The 19917-nt window shown below is 35.1% G+C and overlaps 1 protein-coding gene across 1 annotated transcript in view; it reads left to right on the top strand.

The window, feature by feature from the left end:
* Positions 1–19917, top strand: part of EDIL3 (EGF like repeats and discoidin domains 3) — a 449134-nt gene that overhangs the window by 268408 nt on the left and 160809 nt on the right. Inside the window, exon 6 of the mRNA XM_064376103.1 lies at positions 17654–17835. Within this exon, the coding sequence (XP_064232173.1) occupies positions 17654–17835 (182 nt within the window). The remainder of the gene's footprint in view (positions 1–17653; positions 17836–19917) is intronic.

Below are 19917 nucleotides of genomic sequence, written 5' to 3'. Positions count from 1 at the left end.
GCTGTAGAAGTTCTTGAGGTAGGCAGTTCACCATGTTCTTGTTATGGATTTCTCATTATAAAATGATTCTGATTTTAGTGTCTAATAAACTGCTGCAGCTGTAAAATCACTTTCAACAGGAAGGGGAACATCACACACTGGAACCACAAAATTAATGATTTAATTTTATTTCATTCTAAAATGGAGTTCATTTAAATTGACACATGTAACATAACATCAGAGGCTATGCATATAACATATATGCATATAACATGTCTCCTAAAAACAGACTATTATCAATGTAAAATTTCACAATCAATTTAGTTATTTGGTTTTCCAATACCTTATACACCGTCACTTTAGAATAATGCAGCTAGTATAAGAGTTAACCAAAATGTGCCAGTCATTCAGAATCATAGAATTATGTATAAAGTAATTGGGGTCACTCAGTACTTGGGGGCCTGTTGAGGGGTTGGGGGCTAGGGGAGGGATAGCACTAAGAGAAATACCTAATGTAGATGATGGGGTGATGGATGCAGGAAACCACTATGGCACGTGTATATCTATGTAACAAACCTGTACATTCTGCACATGTATAATAAAAAAAGAAAACTAAAGTATTAGATGTTATACCTCTGCTTTGAACAAAGAAGAGGCTCAATAAATGTTAGCTAAATGTTGAATGAATAACAGTCCATGTTGAACCTTCAGTCCAAACACCATGGCAGAACAACGGTGACAGAGAACACAAAGTGAGTTAGGTCACTATTCTACGTCTTTATAAACCATGACATCTAAGTGCCTGATCATCATTTTTTATAGTTTCTCTACACATCTTAAGGAATATGCAGCAAAAGAACACCTCCAGTGTGTCATATTATAATGTTTATTATGACCCACTGGTAATAGATGTACCTGGGTTCAAATCCTGGCTCTAAGACTTTAGGGGAGTTACTTAACCTTTCTGAGTCTCAACTGCCTCAGTTACATTTGGGAATAAAATTACTCTTCATGGAGTTGTTTTAAGCCAAAATGCTTGACATACTTTTCTCTTCAATAAGTATATGCAGGCTTCGTTTGTATTTTTTAGGAAGGTCTGTGAGAGAAAAGACAAATCCATACCTTTGTAAAGGGATCAGGAAAGAGGTATGGACAGTTCATCTAAATCTGATTTAGGATTAAGGGAATCTGCACTTTTAGATATTACTTCTCTTAGTTGCAGAAGAGAAAGATATTGGATGAGGAGATATACAAGAATGAAGTGAACTTAAGGTGAGAATGGGTAAAATGCTACAAGAGTTTGCATTGCAAGATAGGGAACCACTCTAGAGGGAGATACTGTCTGTTACGTTAGCTTCAATTAAATTGATCAGTGATGTTTTTGAGCAGCTGTTACTTCCAGGCACTTTAGTGGATGCAAGGAATAGGCTTATTTATCGGACAGGACCCAGATAGAACCCTTGTTCTAGAGGAATTGACAATGTAATGTGGAAGACAAATTTATAAATACATGAATGCCCATTAAAAGTATACTTAAATGCCCAGTGCTATGATTCATGTATGCTTAGGGTCTTTTTGCAGCCCAGGATTGGCACAATTAACTCAATTTGGGGGACAGCTGGAACAGGGAAGAAAGTGACAGAGGCATGAGCTGCAAAAATGTTTCCTACACTGTCATCTAAGTAAATTTCAGTCTAATGTCTGTAGTTTGATATTGTTAGGAGGTAAATTTCAAGCAGCCAAGAGGATTAACTTTTTTTTCTGACCAATGGAGACCTATTGAAAACATATATGTAACTAGGATAGTGAGCTGGTCAGATAATTGGGAAGTATATTCTGAATGCAGTATATTCTGAATCCGTAGGATCAATAAAGAGGACTCTGTTAAGAAGGAGGAGGCAGTAGTACAGGCAGTGAGATTCTGGGCTACAACAAAACTGGCTAGATGAGAAAAGAGAGAGAATGGGAGAATGAATTAAGCAGTGAAATTAGCACATAATTTAATAGCTGATATAACTAATAGTATTTATTTACAACTTCACTTAAAATATTAATTTTGTTGTTTTAAAATCTTTTCCAGTTAGAAACTTCTGAATTACTTATCAGTATTTTGATTTCTCACTTTCAGCAACTATGCAGATAGTAATGAAACAAAGTTGGAGGGGTTAGACCCAAATTCTTAAGGATTGCTCAGCGTGTATACACCAGAGTATAATCACTAGAGAAGCTCTACCTCTTTAATAAGCTAATTGTACAGATAATGTATTACTGTAGACAATAGCACAGTATAATTCTAAATCATTAAAGCAGCCTGATCTACTTTTCATTTTGTAGTAGTCCCCTCCCTACTGTCACTGTTATATGTATATATATTTGTATATATGAATGAGGACTCAGTGGCAAACTTTCTGCTGAAGTTACAGACCTTTTAGGAACACAGATGTTTGGTATTATCATTATTCCGTTTCATATTTTTTTAACTTAGTGCTTAATATTTTTAACCCCTGACAGGCTTCTTCAGAGTGTGCAATCAAACCTTAAAAAGATCACTTTCAGCCCAAGTCTTCATGAAAAAGAGACGTGTATAAGGACATTTTCCTTTGGTTTCATGTGATTAAACTGTCTTTCTTTTCTAATGCTACGGATACACTTTCAGAATGCTGTCTTCCAGTCAGGATGACATTTGGATATACCCAAGAACAAAACTAATAGGAAGGTTAGAAATTTCTGATTTTATTTGTAAAATTGAATTTTTAGTCATGGACAAGTAATTAATCATGACAAAGGAAAAAAATGCTCTTTTTAGATGATTTTCATGCCATGGCATTTGTGTCATCTAAAGGAGTAAGGAAACAGAGTCCTAAACTCTAGGTGTTACAGTAACAATCTTTATATAAATGATAAGACACTTAAACTAGTGTTTTATCAAGCTTCCTTCCATCCATCTCCTCTTCAACCACTACTCAGCCAAGTGCTAGGCAATGCTGAGGCTGATGTCTGGAGAAAGAAGATGCAAATAAGGGAAGAATAATCACTCAGCTCTTTAGAGATTTTAAGTGGATATTGCCACCCACTTGACTTCTGTATCAAAATATAAGCCACACTCCTACATATAGAACAAAAAAAAGCCAGAATATTTTCTTGTACCACCTGAAATTTTTTATCATGTGCTTTTGACAACTTCTGTGCAAAGGTGTGCATTTCCTAAATTTGACATTCTATTTTTCTAGAACTGTCTCTTCATTTTACTTTCTTTATATGACACTTCAGAAGAAACCAATAGTTATGCATAGTTTTTTTAAATCTCAAAAACAGATTGTGGAAAGAGTTGTTGGGTGCCAGGGGGCATTTTGTAAATTTTCTTTCCCAAGACATCCCCATTATGTCCTTAGAAATCTGAAACAATGGATATTAACATTCTTCTCAAATTGTTTGGAAATATAAGTCATGATGAAACAAAAAAGGATATGCCGAAGATACGGAAATCAGGTATTATTCAGTTTGGGGGGAAATGGTTTGTTACTTTACTCTCAGTTATGGACTTTAGGAAATGAGATTTCTTTGATTGCTCCAACAAAACTGCCAGCAGGTAAAACTTCATCTCCATTTATCCTAAAGATAGAATTACTCAGATATTAAATTGGGGGAAAAACTTGATTATAAAAGTGCTTTTCAGAGTTGTAATCTGATTTATCAAAATGTTAATATGAAACTTTTCCACAGAACAGCCTCATTTTGCACCACAATGAAGAAAAGTGCTTGCCAGACCCAGACCTATTTTAAGCTAAGATTATTTAATTAGTTATTTTTATTTCCAATGAGTCTGGCAATATACTGTGGGGAATCATTTCATTTTCATTCATTACAAGAAGCCATAGTTTATATTTCCCCCAGGCAAAGAGTTTTATCTGATAATTTGAATGCTTTGGTGACAGAAATATCTGATGATAAATGTGGTATTGAGGAGATGCCAAGTGGCATGATAGTTTGAATCATTTTCGGTAACGGCTCATGATTAATAATTGTGCTTATGTATGTATTCACATTTTTTATTATTGAAGAACATTTTGCATGGGAAATGGGAGTAGATGTTCTACGCCTTTTTTTATTTCTCTGAAAAAAACTGAATGCATGTGAAACCTGGCTGAACTAATAGCATATGTTTAAACATGTGTCTCCAGGTAGTAAAAGTAGAAGTCAGTCTCTTCCAACTATGACTTTTTATCTCTTACTTTTACTGCAATAAAACAACAATGTAAAAGCTACCATTTACTAAAGGCATATTGGTTGCCATGTAGTTTACTATGTGCTAAAAATATGTTGTTTCAAACCTGTGAAACAAACCTGTAAGACAGGTGGTATTCTTCCTGATACACACGATTAGCACACTTCCCATACTTTGCTGTACATTAGTATCACTGAGAACTTTAAAAATACGTATGTCTGGCTTGTACCCCAAAGCTTTCTAGTTTAATTGGTACCTCATGAGATGTGGCCTGGCACTGGAATTTTTAAAAGCTTCCTATTAATCCTAATTTGTACACCACTGGATTAATCTGAAGCTTTGTTAATCTGAAGCTTGAACAGAGCTGAAAGATTGAACAATTTCCCAAGGCCATGTAACTGGTAAGTGGTGAGGTAGAAATTCAAACTCAAACCTTCCTAGCATCATAACTCAAATACTTCAATGAAGTAGGACACATTTTTTTCTTTAGGGGTCTGTTTGGAATAGAGATTTTTGCACTTGTATTTGCCTTTGTGTTCTTAACCAAAACTGCGATGAGGGACAGTTTTGACAAACTGATACAATAGAAAGTTTGTGAAAACTCAAGAAGGTGCTTTAGTTACATCAGAAGTTACCACTACATTATACTTGTTACCATAGTTATTTGCCAAATAAATTACCTGCATTTGTAAATTGTGTGATCTGATGAAGTTGTGTACCTTTAAATCTATAAATATAAACTGAGTGATTCTATTTATCTTTTTATCTTTGCAGGTTTAGTTTAGCTGAGCTGATAACTTTTCAAAATATGAAGGCACTAAGGATGTATTATCATAACCCGTTGTCTGAGCAATTTATAGCTCACTCACACAGTCTTCTGTTTTTTTGTTTGTTTATTTTTATTTTTTTTGGTAGTTTAAGAGGATTTTAGTAATTGAAGAAAAATGTTCAACTAATGAGATATTTTCATACTTATGTAAGGTAAAATTTACATCTCTAGTTTGCTTTGTGCGTTTTTATGCAATTTATCTTCCCTTTATATTAAAACAATGACTATATCCCGCTATATCCATAATACTATTAGGTTAAAAAAAATTCATTTACTGTTTTTGAAGTATTGGACTTAATGATTTCTAAGAAAATCTAGTCACTATTCTCATTTGTATAGAATTTGTAAAAAATGAAGTTAATTCTGTTATTTTCATTTTGTGATAATGACTACGTATCATTTTATGTTTGTGACTTTATAGTCCCTACTTAGTTCCTAGTTAATCCCATAAATTAACATACTAGAGTGGTGAGCTAGCCAATATTTGAAGGATGAAAGCTTCTGGAGAAATTAGTCTTTTTTACAACATTACATGAAAAAAAAATTAAGTTTTCTTTCCTTTAAAAGCTTAAGAAAAGCAGGTAATTCTATTTTTGGCTATTTTTTTTCAAAAGTTACCAATTTATAATGGACAAGGATAGGATTATTTATAACTTTGTATTTGTCCTATATTTTAATATGTTTATAAGAAGTGTATTTATTTATTTACTTAATCACTAGGCCAAACTATATAGCAATAATGCATTCTGCTGCAACATTTTAAAAAGTAGTAATTTATCGCATTATGGATATCTTATTGAACATAACTAATATTCCATACCCATTTCAGCAGCTAAGGATTTAAATCTAGATTTAAGATTTTTTAATACTTTCACTTGTCTAAAACGTATGTGTGTGTTATTAGGTAGCATTAGCACGTTCTACATATTGTTTCTACTACAAATATTGTTCCATGAAAATAAGTATTTAACCTGGATACTATACTACAGAATGTCAGAGTATACTTTATTATTACATATAATAAATTTGAAAACAGAATTTAACTTTCCTATTTTGATATACTTTTCCATATTCACTACATTATAAAACACATTCAGTCTGAATCCCTATTGAATAAGAGATAATTTATGAAAAGCTGGCTTAGCTTCAACAGGTTCATAATAAAATTGTTACTCTATTAAATCCTCCTAGATTTTCTTTTATAAAATTGGTAAAGCATCCTTTGTTTTAGTAGCTTTACATTTGTTATGTTTAAAGTTCTATGTTGAATTATTCCTTTCAGGATTACCAAAGCCACTGTAAATACAATATTATAAAATATCTGTGGCACTTTTATCTGTAGAAAGCTTCAGTTAGTAAATGCATATTATCAAGAATTCATCCTCTGTTTCAACTTTATACTGGAAATGCTGGAAATTTTTTTTTTTATTTGGAAAGATGAAACACAGCACAGCAGAGGTTATGACTTAGACAGCAGACTTAAAATTAATTGCAAGAATGTTTAGTCCCTGGCCCAACCCTAATACCACTCTGATTATGCAGGTATTACCTATTATTTTCTAGATAAAAAACATTTTCTTACATTTTTAAAAGTAAATGCATAATATAGATGTCCCTAGAATTCAAATGAACAAATCGTCTACTATACTTTTCCAGGCTCCATTTTGCTCTCTGTCATTCCTTCCACAACTTTCTGAAGTGTACTAGTATTAGAGAGAGCTTGGTATGTCATTCCTTGCCACCTGCAATGGCCTCCTGTTTCATCTCTTGGATTTTTTTTTTTTTTTTTTGACCTCTGGAACACTAAGAATTCACACTTGACCTGAGAAAACATCTAGCCTGAAGAAAAGATAACTACATTGTACAGAAAACAAAATAACTAGATACAGCTGGCAATTGGGTTTGGCACTATGATTTATCTCTCAAATAAAAATCAGTGCCTGACATGGCAGTAATATTGCTTTATAACAAAACATCAAAGACAATGCCTTGTAGCACTTAGCCTGATGTACGTTTGCCAAAAAATCTTAAAACATATAAATAACTTAAAAGCATGGGAATGTGTCTTCTACACAGCACTGTTTGAATATTTACATTCAGTATTCGACTCATGTTTCTTCAAGCAACTGAGTCCCTCCTTTAGCATTTAACTTTGGCATTATACCCTTCTTAGCTCTTTCCTATGTAGTTATATGTTTTGTCAGAAAGCAAGAACAGGTATACATCTACAGGATTTTGGATTTCAGGCTTTTGACACTACAGACAAATATTTCATTGATCCATATTGTTTTTAGCACTTTAAAAATCCAAATACTTTTCCATTTTAAAAGAATGCATCTTAAGCAAACTACAATAACCTCTGTCGTCCTATAGCAAAACTGTTTACTGTGATAGGAGGATAATCATCTTAGATTTTGTCAAGTTTTGTGAATTATCTTAAATAAGAATTTTGGCCTTTGAATACCAGAGTCAGGCTCTACCATTTAAATAATATTATCATTCTGTATCAATATGCTCACAAATCAGCTTTGAGAAATATTAATAGATAATTTCTGATTATAGTTTAGCTTATTCATGGGCATAATTTTTTCCTGAATTGAAAACAATTAATTTAAACTGATACTATATCATAATTGGCTTGAGATAACACACAATGTAAAGAAAACATAGCCACATTTTAAAGGAAATAGCTAGATTGCATGGCTGATAACTGCATTTGTGCCTTTATAAATGTGGTTTTCATTCCAAACATAGTGTTTCCCCTACCTGCAAGAGTTGATTCTTATATATTTTCAAGCCTACCAGCATACTCAGAAAGCATTTGATTTTAACACACACCCAGTATGTTGAATCCTTAGAGTGATAATGTCTACATTCGGAGGACTAATCCACCTTCAAAAACAAAAGAAAAGTAATTCCAAACAGCAATGATTTGTTTTAGTTTACTTTAACCCATAATATTGAGAACTGCCCATTTGTAAGCACTGTGCTAAGTGCTTTGAAAACCTAAATAATGCAAAAGGCATGGTCTCTACCTTTAAGAAGTATATTATCTAAGAGGAAAAAAAAAATGCACAAATAACTGTTCCTCTTCATTTAACCTGGACGCCTTCTGAGCTTTCAGTATGGAAAATAATAGAATCTAGGGCCTAATATAATTGAGAGAATACTTTCCTAGCGTAATATCACAGAATCACAGTATTCACAATTGTAAAGAAAATTAGCATCTATCTAAGGTATGCAGACCATCTGATAGGAAGAAACAGCCTTTTCTCTAAGGTACACATTCATTTTATATGCAATCCAAATAAGTTTAACTAATTTTTGAAAACAATATTGAGGATTTCTCAATTACTTGTTTTCCTAAGGAAGGTTACTGTGACTGTATGTAATGCTTATACCCTGATACAAATAAACGGTCTCTCTGTGTAGAGAGAGATGAACATCACCAAGCGGAATTTTCATTCTAATTCCTTTGAAGGTGATTATTCTGCGTGCCATAACCAGAGGCTGACACCCAGGAGGTGCTCTGCAGGAATTTGGGAATGAGTACGTGAAGGGAAGGCTGTGTTGTACATGTTCACCTTCACATTCTCACTCTGTGTCCAGGAAACTTTTTTGCCCGTCTCCTTAACCTGAACATTTTTTTTCTCGTCCCCTCCTTTTTCCCCTTCTCCTCCACCCGACCTGGAATACTCAGGCCCTGTTCCTGAGACCAGCCTTTCTTAAACTTCTCGTCTTCACTCCATCCCTTGCCTTCTTTCTTCTGATACAACTTCCTAACACCAGGAAAATGATAGCCTTGAGAGAAATCAAATCAAATGCTCGGCGGCTTAGCTGACAAGACTCATCAAAATAAAAAAAGAAAAAAACCTTTAGGGTTGCTTTTAACCCTCAGGCCACAGCATGAGAAAGAGTGGCCTTGATCCCTCCCTCACCAATTAAAGCTTGGTCTCAAGACAACTCTAAAATAAAACAAATGCTAGGAATAAAGGAAAGGCTGTGGTCCAAGTGGCACAGAGGAAAGCTTACATTTGAATCAGCATTAATTTCTGCAGTACTGGAGGTCATCAGTAATCCATTCACCAGTGCTTGCATTCAGCACAATTATCATGCTATGCTAAGCACAGCAGAGGACTCACTCCTATAAGATGAGATGCTCAGAGAAACGGAGGACTGGAGATGTTTAAAGGAGATTTGTTTCTTATGTGGCTCTAATTTGAAATCCTTTCATTCTGAAGATGTCTGGATATTGAGATAGAGCAAATGAAAGCAGTACATTCCTGTTACGGATTCAGCTGTGCATCTCGCTTATTTGAAAGGCTTAATCAGCACACTCAGGAACAAGATGTGAGACATCTTGAGGCACTGCTTACTTGTCAGCTGCGAGATCAATAAAATGCAGAAGCCATTCTTTGCCACACTCCAGAGAATGAGTTTGCAGAGTGAGAAGGACTCCACTTTGAAGCTATTTTATTCACATCCCACTTGGCCAAAGCAGAAATGTTGCTCTGGGGATGCACTTGAAGCTTGGCCCCAGCTAGCCCAGCTGCTCCTGCTCAACTTTCCAGGTGACTCGCTTGCTCAGTGTTAGTCTGAACAGCAGGGTATCAGTTCAGAAAGCATTTCCAGTCCACTCAGACAATTCAGGCAATGTAGTTATTTTAAATGACTATGTAAAAGATGCCTAAAAGCCTCTGGTAGCCAATGTTAGATGGACTCATTAATTTAGGATTATTGTCGTACCTGACAAAAGCAAGAGCAATACCAAGAATACATAAACACAGATCTTGCAGCCAGGAAATGCAGATTACCATATTCTACTACCGTGTTCTACTTTTGTATTCAGCATTGATCGAATCGCCACTGTGCCCTCTCTAGAGGTAACAATGGGGAGTTTCAGAAATACCTGGTAATGCTGTGTAGCAGCATTTTGAAAGAGAAGAGACCCAGTCCACCATCAGTTCCATTTGTCTAATTAATAAAGAAGTGTTCTTTTTCTTTACTCAGCATGTAACAGTTTCTAAAGAAGGCCTCTGTATCTGTGTACCTTTGAGAGCATGTAAGTCTAAGTGATTTTTTTAATTAAAAATGAAGTATACAAATAAAATGCCACCATATTACCTGCAATTTGTATTATTTACCTTTCATGTTTATTTTTAAAAAGTAATTACCTCTGCAAATATTTATTAAACGTTCACTAAAATTGAAGCTTGCCACTAGATACTGTGAGGAATATAGTCTTTGCCTGCCACGGGGTTCTCCATCTTGTGGGAATACAGATGGGCAAACATAAACATGTGGATGAGTTGCAGACCAGGGAAGTACTGGGCATGATTTGAGTATAGAAGCAGGTTTTCACATCTCAATCCTGTCCCTGCAGCCTGGTTGATATGAGAGATGTTGAGAGTAGCCCGCCAAAATCAGTATAGCAAGAGAAGGTGAGACAGGGAGATCCTTCCATGTTCAATCCAACAGCAAGAACGACTTTTGATGAATTGTAAGAGAGGAATTAGGTCCAGTGGTGTTATTCATGAAACATGGCCAATCTCAAAGAAACACCTTTTGTTCTCTGGACCCTTTGAAACTCAGACACTCCATTTCCCCTCCTCTATTTTGCATCTCATCATTACTAGTTCTGTCTACTTTTACCTCTTAAATATTTTTGAGCTCTTCCTCTTCTCCACCCCGCTTTCAGACCTGCAATATTTTACACATAGACAACTGTAGTAGCTTATTCTTTGGCCATAGTTTTGTCACCTCTTGAATATACTCTTTATGGTATAGGGGGAATGATATAAATTAAATGAAAATATGGCCATAGATTTCTTCAAAAACTCCCCATCACTAAGGGAAACAAATTCTATCAGCCCAGTCTTCCACAAAATAATCTAGCGTTTTTCTACTTCACCTCATCTCTTAACCATTCCCCCACCAACCCATCTTGGTCTAGTCATGCTGAACTGCCTCTGCTTCCCTCATCACAGCAGTCTGTTCCCTGTCTGTCTATCCTTTCTTCTTTCTCACTGTGTGGGCTCCCATTCTTTTCCGGGAATCATTCCCAGAGCCCCAAGTTAGGTTATTATTCCCTCTTCTCTTTTCCCTCAGAAACTTCTGCATTCACCATCACAGCATCTGCCATGTTATATAAAAATAGTATTTCTATGTGTTTCCTCATTACACTGAAGTCCCTTGAGGAAACCAGTACTGTAAACGTAGCCAGCTCCTGCTTCCCATTCAGAGATCGGACTTGGTGTCACCTCTCAACAAGGCCATCTCTGATCACCTGACACCCACACTTGATTCACCCTTCTCTTTTCTTTCATAGCACATACCACTTCATGGTATTTTCTTGTTTATTTAGGTGTTTATTTATTATTTGTCTCTCCACTAGAATATGAATCTTTTAAGAGCAGAGACCTTTTCTGCCTTATTTTTCCCCACATCACCACTACCTAGAAAAGTGCCCAATATGTGGAAGGGCTTCAATAAATATGTATTTTCAAAACTGAATTAAATGAACAGATGATAGATTAATGGATAGAGTGAGGGAAGGATGAGTATATACTTGGGGGTCAATAAATTAATAAGAACAGAATTAGCCTATCATGTTAGATAAGCAGAATATAGGCCAATGATGGTATCAGGTTAATTTTGACACCTTAGGGTACACACACACTATAAACTCTCTCAGTATTTAATTCTGTGACTGAATGCCTGTTAATACATTGTGTTCATTCTCACATTGTTATAAAGAACTGGCTGGATAATTTATAAAGAAAATAGTTTAATTGACTCACCGTTCTGCAAGCTGTGTAGGAAACATGTTTGGGAGGCCCCAGGAAACTTAGAATCATGGTGGAAGGACAAAGGGAAAGCAAGCATGTCTTCCCATGGCAGCAGGAAAGCATAGAAAACAGAAGCGCCACACACTTTTAAACCACCAGATCTCATGAGAACTCACTTGCCATTATGAGAATAGCAAAGAGGAAGCCCCATCCCCATGATCCAGTCACGTCCCACCAGGTCCTCCCTCAAGACTGGGGATTACAATTCAACATGATATTTAGGTGGGGACACAGAGCCATATCATACCAGTACCGTACATTGTCATATACTGTTATAGTGGATCCCAACTTGTGAAAGCTCTGTGACATCCTGAATGTTACTAGTGATATCTTGTATGTTTACTCCATGTTAATGTTCCTGTTGCCTTCCCTAGGATGTGTAAGTATGTACGCCTCACGTAATATAGCAGAAGAAAAAGATCTGAGTCAAATTTTGAAGAATCACTGAACTCTTCGCATTAAATTCCAGTGTCATCTTTTGCAGGCTTAACTTTCCTCCTCGTATTTTTTCTCATTCATGAAATAGGCCTGATAACATTCTTTTCTTGAAGTATTATTTCAAAGATTATATGATAAAACACATGTGGGTACACTTTTCAAACTTCAGAGTTCTCATCTGACATTATTTACTTCACCAATTATCATTTCAATTATTTTCTCTCATTTGTTGATAGTAAAAGCAATGTATATTTTTATATTATCTTTCTCTTAAGCATCTTGTTATTAATTGTTTAAGGTCACTTAATCTTGTATGTATAATCATTTGCATTCTGAATTGTAATTCCTTCACTGGTTTTTATAACTGTTGAATTTAAGAGGGTATTGGGGAAGTGGATAGCACAGGCAAAAGGAAATTGGATTTTGAACTTTTTATTATGATGACATCCATTTGATTGTAGTCCACATGATTAGTGAAGAAAATGTGCTGTTGTGACAACTTTGCATAGTGAAATAAATATATAGCTTGAATTTGCTTATTACTTTACTATTTAGGAGAAAAAAAGGCCCCAGTAACAACATTTGGTGCATATTGATTGGGTTTTTTCTTTTTTTTTTTTTCATTTTTTTTAATTAATTTTTTTTTATTGCATTTTAGGTTTTGGGGTACATGTGAAAAACATGCAAGGTTGTTGCATTCGTGCATACGTGGCAGTGTGATTTGCTGCCTCCCTCCCCTTCACCTATATCTGGCATTTCTCCCCATGCTATCCCTCCCCAACTCCCCACCCCCCCGCTGTCCCCCCCAACAGACCCCCATGTATAGTGCTCCCCTCCCTGTGTCCATGTGTTCTCCTTGTTCAACACCTGCCTATGAGTGAGAACATGTGGTGTTTGATTTTGTGTTCTTGTGTCAGTTTGCTGAGAATGATGGTTTCCAGGTTCATCCATGTCCCTACAAAGGACGTGAACTCCTCGTTTTTAATGGCTGCATAATATTCCATGGTGTATATGTGCCACATTTTTCCTGTCCAGTCTATCATCGATGGGCATTTGGGTTGGTTCCAGGTCTTTGCTATTGTAAACTGTGCTGCAATGAACATTCGTGTGCATGTGTCCTTATAGTAGAACGATTTATAATCCTTTGGATATATACCCAGTAATGGGATTGCTGGGTCAAATGGAATTTCTATTTCTAGGTCCTTGAGGAATCGCCACACTGTTTTCCACAGTGGTTGAACTAATTTACACTCCCACCAACAGTGTAAAAGTGTTCCTATTTCTCCACATCCTCTCCAGCATCTGTTTTCTCCAGATTTTTTAATGATCGCCATTCTAACTGGCGTGAGATGGTATCTCAATGTAGTTTTGATTTGCATTTCTCTAATGACCAGTGATGATGAGCATTTTTTCATATGTTTGTTGGCCTCATGTATGTCTTCTTTTGTAAAGTATCTGTTCATATCCTTCGCCCATTTTTGAATGGGCTTGTTTGTTTTTTTCTTGTAAATCTTTTTTAGCTCATTGTAAATTCTGGATATCAGCCCTTTGTCAGACGGGTAGGCTGCAAAATTTTTTTCCCATTCTGTTGGTTGCCGATTCACTCTATTGACTGTTTCTTTTGCCGTGCAGAAGCTGTGGAGTTTGATTAGGTCCCATTTGTCTATTTTGGCTTTTGTTGTCAATGCTTTTGGTGTTTTGGTCATAAAGTCCTTGCCTACACCACCCGATCTTTGACAAACCTGAAAAAAACAAGCAATGGGGAAAGGATTCCCTGTTCAATAAGTGGTGTTGGGAAAACTGGCTAGCCATATGCAGAAAGCAGAAACTCGACCCCTTCCTGACACCTTACACTAAAATTGACTCCAGATGGATTAAAGACTTAAACATAAGACCTAACACCATAAAAACACTAGAAGGAAACCTAGGCAAAACCATTCAGGACATAGGTGATTGGGTTTTTTCTGTGTCCAAGTGACCACGAGCATCTAAGGATTTAACGTTGAGAAATACCTTGCTTCTACTTGAAAGGGGCTAAAAAGCCAAGATTACCTCAGTTAAGGTCCTCTAAAGAGAAGCATGCAAATAACCTTACAGAACCAAGCTCATGATTTTTTCAGCAATTTATAGTTCCAAAAGCAAAGCTTTTATTATTCTGTCTTCCTCACAACTGATAAATTGTCATCATAACACCAATTTTAAAAAGTAGGAAAATGCAGGATCACTAACTCAAGGCAATATATTGAAAACTCACAGGCTAACACTTCATTCAAGAATTCCCATCACAGTGTTGCTTCCTTTGGTGGACTTTTTTGACTGTATGTGAGTGACAGATGTTACTTACATCTGTATGTAATTGGTGATGTATGGTATGCAAATGTTGGAAATTGGTTTTTTGGGGGTATTTTTGTTTATTTGTTTAAAGCAACAATAGAGAATTGAGGACTGGTAATACTGTAAATTTGACACCATTACAATGAGATAGTTCATGCAAAAATACTTCGTATAAAATACAGCCCTATATAAATATATCATGTAAATATGTATTTTTTGAATTGTGGGGTTTTTTGTTGTTGTTGTTGTTTCACTTTTTTTATTTTGAGAAGGAGTCTCACTTTGTTCCCCAGACTGGAGTGCAGTGGTTCTATCTCAGCTCGCTGCAACCTCTGCCTCCTGGGTTCAAGTGATTCTCCTGCATCAGCCTCCCAAGTAGCTGGGACTGCAGGTACATGTCTCTAGCCCAGGTAATTTTTGTATTTTTAGTAGAGACAGGGTTTCACCATGTTGGCCGGGCTGGTCTCAGACTCTTGACCTCAGGTGATCCACCTGCCACAGTCTCCCAAAGTGCTGGGATTACAGACGTGAGTCACTGCACCCGGCCTGAATTAGGTTTTTTTGTTTTGTTTTGTTTTTTGTTGTTGTTGTTTTAAAGAATTAATGTGAATGACTAGAGAGCATTGCAAAGATTGGGAGCCTTATGGCAGAGTGAATTATGCATGTATATTTTCAAAATCGCTCATTGGTATTTGTCTTATATGATAACACAACAATTCAGAGCCAATGTGTTTCCTGATATGTTACTACTAAAGGGAGGTTGATAGATTAACCAACAAAGTAGAATTATGGGATATTGTGATTAGAGATCTACTTTCTGTTTTAAAATAGTTACAAATTCTGTGATGATGTCTAGTTCAGCATAAGGTCTTTAGAGGTATGCAACCAAATGGCACAGAGTTATTTTTAAGTCTGCCATATAGTTTCACGATCAATTCTGGCTCTCTAGCTCCTCGAGTCTACTTACTGGCCTACAGTAAACAGCCTGCAATAAAAGATCTCTCTGCTTGCTTCATTTTTCCATCCGAAGATTGTACAAATCAAGGACAAGATGCTTGAGACCCCTTTGATGACAATATTCTTAAAAAGCTAAGTAAGCTCCTGCCATTATTAAAATCAGAGTGTCATCATGAAAGTTTCTTAGTACATTTATAAAGTCTGTAAAGATCTTGAAGTTTCACATGGAAAGCAAAATAAGAGTCCAAAGAATCAATACCTGAACTTTTGCATTCAGTTTTTTGGAATGTGAAAATCAGATTATTATCTGCAGGTCTTAAGACTTCAATTCTACTAATGAATGGCTTTTTAATTTAATGATTCTAAAGTAATGCAGTATACCTTAATAAAGTCCTAAACAGTCCTAATTACATGTTTTAAAAAGTCTTACTGTTTAAATTTAACATACCAAGTAATTTTTTTGTCAATGGCAAAGATGAAATTTTTACTGTTTTAATGTCATCTTTTACTAATACATTCTGATTAAGATGATTACTTATCCATATATTTTTATCCTCTTTATAAAAAACTGTTTAAAAATTTGAAAGCCATCAGAGCTATTTACTATATGAGCATGAGTTAGAAAAAGGAGCATGTTTATGACAATGAAAAAAATGTTGCCAATGAGAAATGTCTTCCTAACTTGCAAAAATGTTATAATTCAGCTGCTAATTTTTTTCATATTTTCAACCTCAATCTAAGCATAAACATTTAATTACTGACAAATGTTGGACTTTGATAGTAATTAAAATCTAAAATGTACTTGGTCATAATCACCAATCAAGTTGACTTTTCTATATTGATATTTAATAGTGGCAGTGTGCTTCTTTCTTATTTTCAGAAATTCTGATAAATTATTTTAACATATTTTTATCAGATGATTATCATATATTATACAAATCTAAATTGGCAAAATATTCAGTATACTGTATGAAATGTTAATGAAATTAAGAAAATCTTTTGATTTATCATATCCCTACTTATTCTGAATTTTCAAAATTGAATTTAAAAGAAATGTACCTTCTGCTGAAGTTTTATAAGGCAATTAAGAATTTAAATATATATAATTTTATATATATAATACAAATATGTAATTTTTAAGATGGATTTACTTCCATTTCTGATTTAAAAAACTAAACACATTTAGTATCTGAGAACATATAATTTGAGCATAATAGGCTTTAAATCTTAGTATTTTAAAATTTCATTGTAAAATTTTCTTGTTTCTCAGTTGCAAATTTAAAGATATATGTGCAGAATCCCAGTATGTAGAATTGTGAATTTGGAACTAAAGTACTAGAAAGAAATATTTTAATATCTTGATTTACTGAGTTGTACACTTTGTCATGTATAATGTTGTCAGAGAGTTTACCTGCTCTCTTTATAAAAATAATTTGTCTACATATATTTTATAATTGATAACATATCATGGGGTACTATAATAATATTTTTAAATGTTAACAGATTTACACATTTTCCTTTTGTTGTGGAAGCATAACTGATGGTGGGTATAAACATTTAAGTTATAAAATGTATAGTAATGAGAAATGCTAAATTACTACAAAAATGACTTTGACAAAAAGCTCAGCTGTATGATAATCAAGAAATAATGGATGGAAAGATATTTCTTGAGAGCTTAAAATTTGTAAGGCATGCTAGTCTCCAGGAATATAAAATACGAGATATGTCTTTAAAGAGCATTATGGTTTTGTTGACGTGATCAACAACGAAAAGCTATCAGAACAGACAGCAGAATCATAATGCAAAAGGAAAGCATCTATTAAGTGACTACTTTCAAAGCAAAGAAAGAACAGTGTCATGAGAAGCAAGAATTATTTCCTTAATGTAGAGATCAATAACATATCTGTAAAGAGGATGAGGAGTAAATGGCATGGTGGTGCAAATTCAAATCACTTAAAAAAATCTCCTATCAAATCTAACAGACACATGTTGTATATGCATTATTTCTAATCCATTCATATATTTTTTTTATTTTGTTCCCAGAATGCTCAGGCCCATTGGGAATTGAAGGTGGAATTATATCAAACCAGCAAATCACCGCTTCCTCGACTCACCGCGCTCTTTTTGGACTCCAAAAATGGTATCCCTACTATGCACGTCTTAATAAGAAGGGGCTTATAAATGCGTGGACAGCTGCAGAAAATGATAGATGGCCATGGATTCAGGTAACAGATGGGGTGGGACAAGGTTAATGTTACAAGTCATTTTTAAAGGTTTCCAGTCTTTTTTTTTTTTTTTTTTTTTTGAGATGGAGTCTTTCTCTGTCACTCAGGCTGGAGTGCAGTGATGTGATCTCGGCTCACTGCAACCTCCACCTCCCGGGTTCAAGGGATTCTCCTGCCACAGCCTCCTGCATAGCTGGAATTACAGTAGCACACCACCACACCCAGCTAATTTTTGTAGTTTTAGTAGAGATGGGGTTTCACCATGTTGGTCATGCTGGTCTTGGACTCCTGACCTGGTGTTCCGCCCACCTCTGCCTCCTGAAGTACTGGGATTACAGGCATGAGCCACTGCTCCTGGCCCAGATTCTGGTCATTTTAAAAAGTGACAAGTTAAGAACTCAGTGTGACTCTTCCTTATGGTCAGAGGAAAGAGTAATTTAATGAAGAGTTCAAATTAGCTCCCAACTCTGAAAAGTAAAAAACATGCACATTCTGTTAAGAAGTTGGTTAAAGGGATCAAAAATGTTAAAAATACTCTCATATAAATACCACTATTTTAAGATGCATATCAAAGAAGGAGACTTTCTGTATGCCGTGTGTTCATTTACACTGTGCTAACATTTAATAGCAACTTATGATATTTCAAGAACATAAAAATTACATTTATTTTTTCTGTCTCTAAGAAGTGCGTACAAAAGGTCAAGTATAAAATATACCATAAATTATGATAATACCTCAAATGCACCTTCTTTCAATAGCTGAGGATGTTTCAATTCATAGTGTTATTGATTCTCATCATCCAGCTATTTTTTAAAACAGGAGAAAGCAACAATATATTGAGATATTAAGTGATTTCCCAGAGGGGGTAGCAAGGCCCAGAACTTATATTTCTGTACATTTCAATGCTTTTTGAGCATTCAGATGAACTACGTACTAGGAATACAGAAAGATGATCAAAACTGCTGCCTGTGAAACACTACACTTCTGTTGGGGAAAGCACATTAATAACCATGTAACAAGTCTTTGATGTGTACTAAAGGGAGGAACAGTTCTGTATACTATGGTCAGAGGAAGAATTCATGAGTTATCTTGAGAAACTCATCTGGGGCAGATGGCTTTTGAGCTAGGCCTGAGAAGATGGCTCTCAGTAGAGACTAAACATCCAGGGAACAGCCTAATGAAAGTTGCTACGTGACAATCTGGGAAATATTATGTAGAAAATCATGACTTGAATAAAGGTTGCTGGAGGGATGCGTTAAAATTTAGTGTATAAGTTTGCTGTGCTTCAGGAGTTATACTAAAAGGTATTAGCCTTATTCCACTAGAGTAGGAAGATGTTGCTGATTTTGATTAATTTAGGTGATTGATCTGTTTTGTTTACTACATATTTTAAGTCAAAGAAACATAGAAATCCCTGATGTGACATAATTAGGTATACTATACAAGGACTGGTTTGCAGGCTTTTGGTATAAAGGAAAATTGATTTATGGCTAAGGAGCAAGACTTTCATACTTGAAAAACTGGGCCAAAATTCTTTCAGGAACTTCATTTGTTCAGGTTTCTTAGGCATTCTTATATATCTTATATACATTTCTTTTATCTATAGAGCTCTATAAGGTTACCTGAAGTTCTTGTTTTGTTTTATGAATTTATATTTACATGAATTTGTTAAAATTGCTTCTTAAGTTACACTTGACTTTTTCAATCTATAGCCACGTGTGCAAAAAAACTCCAGATAGTGGGAATGGCACATCTATACAGTTTTGATTACAGACTCATGAAGGATCGATTAAGGTTTAAAATATCCACAGAATAATAGAAAATGATTGTATTATATTTACTAATGAATAATCATTCCAAAGACATTTTAATCACTCTAGTTGAAATGCATTTGTAATATTGTGCTTATGATAAAACTTTAGACATTAATATTCATAGTTGAAATTCAGAACAGTTGAGAGATGATATCGCCAGCGTACATCAGGGTTTCTGTTTGGCAAATTATGTTTGTGAGCTTCAGTGATTGCCATCTTTCTGTAAACTATAAATAGCATGCTTTTGCTATGTTTATTTCGAGAAATA

The sequence above is a fragment of the Aotus nancymaae genome, unplaced genomic scaffold (assembly GCF_030222135.1).
Source record: "Aotus nancymaae isolate 86718 unplaced genomic scaffold, 86718_ANA_hifiasm-v0.15.2.pri h1tg000014l, whole genome shotgun sequence".
In the NCBI taxonomy this organism is placed as follows: Eukaryota; Metazoa; Chordata; class Mammalia; order Primates; family Aotidae; genus Aotus; species Aotus nancymaae.
This window is presented reverse-complemented; position numbering and strand designations above follow the sequence as displayed.